Source organism: Kryptolebias marmoratus, linkage group LG7, assembly GCF_001649575.2.
Source record: "Kryptolebias marmoratus isolate JLee-2015 linkage group LG7, ASM164957v2, whole genome shotgun sequence".
NCBI lineage: Eukaryota > Metazoa > Chordata > Actinopteri > Cyprinodontiformes > Rivulidae > Kryptolebias > Kryptolebias marmoratus.
The window spans coordinates 6823952-6828087 of NC_051436.1; the positions used below are offsets into that span (position 1 = coordinate 6823952).

Sequence of the window (4136 nt, forward strand, 5' to 3'; positions counted from 1 at the left end):
GGGTTTCCTGTGCGCACTCAGGAAACACAGCCGACAGTGATCCATTAACTCCCGGCGTGTGCTGCCGAGGGGTCGGACCCAGCAGCCGGGCTGCACCACAGCGGACAAACCTTGACACCCAGGATCTGATTGGTGTGCAAAGCAGCCAGCGTAGGAGGGCCAGGCAATCCCTAAAAGGGACAAACAAGCAGAACATGGCACAACACACACAACATTCAAACACTGGCTGATACACCAAAAAAAAAAAAAAAGACAAACAGTCAAAGGAAGAAGACGACATTCTGTTTATGGTGGCAAACGTTAATCTGCATGTGAGGAGAAAAGCATGGGCTAACGAGTCGAGGACCGGGCGTTTCACTTTAGCTCGAAAACGTTTATTTATTTTATTTTTTTACACACCTAACTTTATAAATTACACTGACTATCATCAGAGAAACTGGGTTTCTGGGTTGACCACAGCAGACCAGTGGCTCCAAATGGGTTTTTTTCTTGCACCAGCAGCAGTGTTTCATTTAATTAAGCATTTTACCAAGACTGTTTATAATCAATTAGTGAGTAAATCTTTTGTGCATGTCTTTAACATTTTGACAACCTTGAGCTCTAAAGAGTGGGGACAGGTCACCCAAGGTGGAAACCAACAAAAGACACCAAAAAGTGAAGCGTTACCCTTCCCCTTCCCTTCCTTTTATGAAATTACACTTGTTTAAATGTTGATTTTAGTTTCAAAAAGTAGCTGATCGTATCTGATCCCAGTTTAATCTGAAAGTTCTAGCTGCTTACGGATCAAGGAAAAGATTGCGCAACTTCAGTCCTGCAACGGTCCATCGCATGTTCTCCGAGTTGACTTTATGCTGCAGGTTTCGCTCCACCGCAGATAACCAACATGAGGGGAAACAGAATGAACTGATAAAAGCCCCCCCACCCACCCCTCTCCAACGCTGGCAGGCGGTCATAAACGCGCCCCGCGAGAGATCAATCTTCATCTACAGGCGAGCCGGAGATAAAAATCTGGCCTCTCGTGCCATCCCTCTGCTTTTTCCAAAGATAATTCAAAAAGCATGGCTGATTAGGAATACGACTTTCGAGGCAGGCTCGTTCTGATTCATGCCTGCGGCGGAACAGAGCCGCGGACTCGCCGCAGACAATGGCCGGTCTGTTGCGCGACCGGCACAGAAAACGCGAGCACTTCTCGAGTTATTTACAACCTCAAATGTATTCGAAGACAAAAAAAGAAAAAAAAGCGCTGGATGATCATCAAGGGAGCTGGCGATACGATGACTCCTGAATCTAGATTTGGCTTTTGCAATTATTTCGAGACCCGTACGGCAACAAGCACTGGAGGAAAAACTGCAAGAGGGTCAGAAGAAATATTGCTGACGATCTCAGTGGCCAGTGTGTGTTTGAAATGTGGAAAGAGTAAAAAAAAAAAAAATAATAGCCCCTCTCCGAATTGCTTCAATGCTGATGTTCATGTGTAAGAATGATAATAACATTGCGGCTGACAGAGACTCCTAACCATTCACAGGCTGCTTTTGTTTGCTTTTCCCTGAAAACGGATGTCGGTTATTTGGCGGGGAGCTTTTATCGCCGTGTACTCGCCCGCAGCGAAAAGGGACTCGGTACGCGGCGAATAAAATGTCAAAATGGCCCGTTCGACCCCCGCTGGGCGAAAAACCGTGAGGCTGCGAGCCCCGAAGCTGCGTTTCGAAAGTCTGAGGCCTCGCGAGCAAGATCGACTCCAGGGGGAATCCGGAAGAGTTTAACGTCCAACGCAGGCAGCCGACCGTCCGGCAATGTTTTCGCTCGCAAATAAACCCCGGAAATTTCGGAGAGACGTTCCCAACGGACGAACGCCACGGCGCAAGAAGCGTTGGGCGAATAACGCCGAATTTTTGGGTGGAAGGAAATCTCAGGATATTTTCCCTCAAACGAACCTGCGAAATCTCGGGATCAACGGCCGTAGATGCGATGCAGTCCCTCAGAAAAGGACCACACACCCTTCTTTGCTCGTGCATGAAGCCGGTGAGCTCTGGCGGTGGCCAACGGGTTTGTTTGTCAGAAGTGGCCAATTTATCACGTGCTGCTTGGGTAACCCCCCCCCTCATATTTGGACGTGACCTTTGGGGGCAGACGTATGGCTGACCCCGACATGTGGAGGAAGCATTCCTCAACCGGGTTTGGCCACAGCGGGAGAATTCCTGAACCGATCCGGTTTAGGAATCGGTGCATCGAGGAGATTATCCCGCCGATCCCTCCTTTCCATACGGGGCTAATCGAGTCCAGGGACAAAGTCGACATGAGTCGTGAAATGAGCCTCACTTCCAACCAAACAGATTGAACGGCAGGCACCATTTTGTCCTGTTGCGCCTTCATTTCTTAGAGGAAAAGAAAATCATTCGAATACGGTTCCACTACATTTCCTCGCTAATCTAAAGTGCAAAGTCAATATGGTAGTCTGTGAAAATGATACAATCTGGGGGTGACCTGCGCTGCGTTCATGCCTGTGTTATGTGACTGTAACACCGGAATTAATTTGTACCCATCAGGGGACAATTTGGTGGTAATTCAAACCTAATGAAATGCTTTTTTTGAAAATGGACGGCTTATTTACTTTGGAAGGCAAGTCTATCTAGATATGGATGTATTACACTGTCCACAGTGTTGTGTTTCCAAGAATAAATCATCTAACTGATAGAGAATGACCAATCACCAAATCACCCCCCAAAAAAAGGCTTTGTTGATTTTACCCTTGTGCTTCCTACTATAATAATGGTTGTATAGCTGCTGAAAATGACCAGAGGGTTCAAAAAAATGTGTCCGTAGATGTTGTGAAAGTGGGAAATTGCTCAGGAAAAACCTCATCCCTGAGGGGGAAAAACAAAAAAAAGCAAGTCGGAGCGAAACATTAGCCGTGTCACTCGGAGACCGCTAATCGAATTCCACAGAAGGGGTCATTTGTTCTGACTCTCAAACCGTAAAGCCACCCCCCCTCCCCGAGGAGACGTTGGCCCGACGTCTGGGTGGGCGCCAGCGCCGGGCTGGGATCAGAGCCGCTCGGGGACGAGACGCGCCGAGTCGGTGGGCTCGCTTCGCCCAACCTCTGGGCGCTCCGCAGCTCGTTACGGATCAATTACAGGAGCTCAGAAGTGACTTCGACTCGCATCCAATCGAGCCTCGACGAACGACAGGAAGCGAAAGTGCGTGCGCCGACGCGACCCACTCTCTTAATGCGGTGTACTTTAAACAAACCTGTGCAGTCTGTTTTTCAAAATGACAGCCCAATTTTTTACCCATTACCGGAGGAGGGAAAAAAAAGAAAACGGGAAATGCGACTCTTTCTGCCGAGCGGAGATGGACTAATTTGCTTCAGAGTGTGTAAAGTGCTGAAATTAGCATCACTTAATTGCGCCGCTTTCATGGAAATGTCAGGCTGCGGAGCTGAAAATGATTAAGGCGGCGACGTCACGCCGAGGACTGAAGTTAATTACGAATAATTTCAGAGACGGAGCTGATTATTCTAAAGTTTAAGAAGGGGGGGAAGGCATTTTCGTTTTGAAAAGAGTAAAAAAAAAAAAAAATCGGTTCCTGCATTTCGAGAAGCACGCCCGTCCAACTCTTCTAAAGTATCTCGCAATTCTGTCGACTCATTGTTGATGTGGAAATAAGCAGCGCTGGGACGCTTGTTGTGTTTGGCCGCGGCGGAGGAACTCTATCCCAGGAATCTCATGCATTTCAAACCTTTAGGCCACAATTCTGCTGGGGGAGACACACACACACAAACACACACACACATAGATCTGCAGATCACAAGAAATCCCAGCAAACCACATACCCGAGGTCCCTGGTCACCTTGATCCCCCTGCAGAAGAAGAAAGAAGAGTTCAGCTTTCAAACGTGAGGCGAAATCACTCAGAACGTCCCGATACAGTCAAACAAGACGGGAACCCTCAACTATTCATTGCGGCTGAAAGTGAAATCACTTATGATAACACGGAACGACATGAGCCGGGTATCGGAGGACGGGAGCAGCGGTGTGAGGTTTGTTGGGTTTTCGGTGAGAGGGAGGCGGGAGAACCAGACTCGGGCCAGATTCTGTGCCCCCAGAGACCTTTGGCTTTCTGCCCCCCCCCCCCCCC

At 48.5% G+C, this 4136-nt stretch overlaps 1 protein-coding gene across 15 annotated transcripts in view; it reads right to left on the reverse strand.

Annotated features, from left to right (window-relative positions):
* LOC108234861 (collagen alpha-1(XXV) chain) overlaps positions 1-4136 on the reverse strand; it is a 176698-nt gene that overhangs the window by 61817 nt on the left and 110745 nt on the right. For 13 of the 15 annotated variants that reach the window (XM_017414417.3, XM_017414414.3, XM_017414415.3 and 10 more), the window contains exon 6: positions 3833-3859. In XM_017414417.3, coding sequence (XP_017269906.1) covers positions 3833-3859 — 27 coding nt within the window. Of the gene's footprint in view, positions 1-110; positions 171-3832; positions 3860-4136 lie in introns of all 15 variants that reach the window. The other 2 variants (XM_017414420.3, XM_017414408.3) reach the window with 1 other exon arrangement.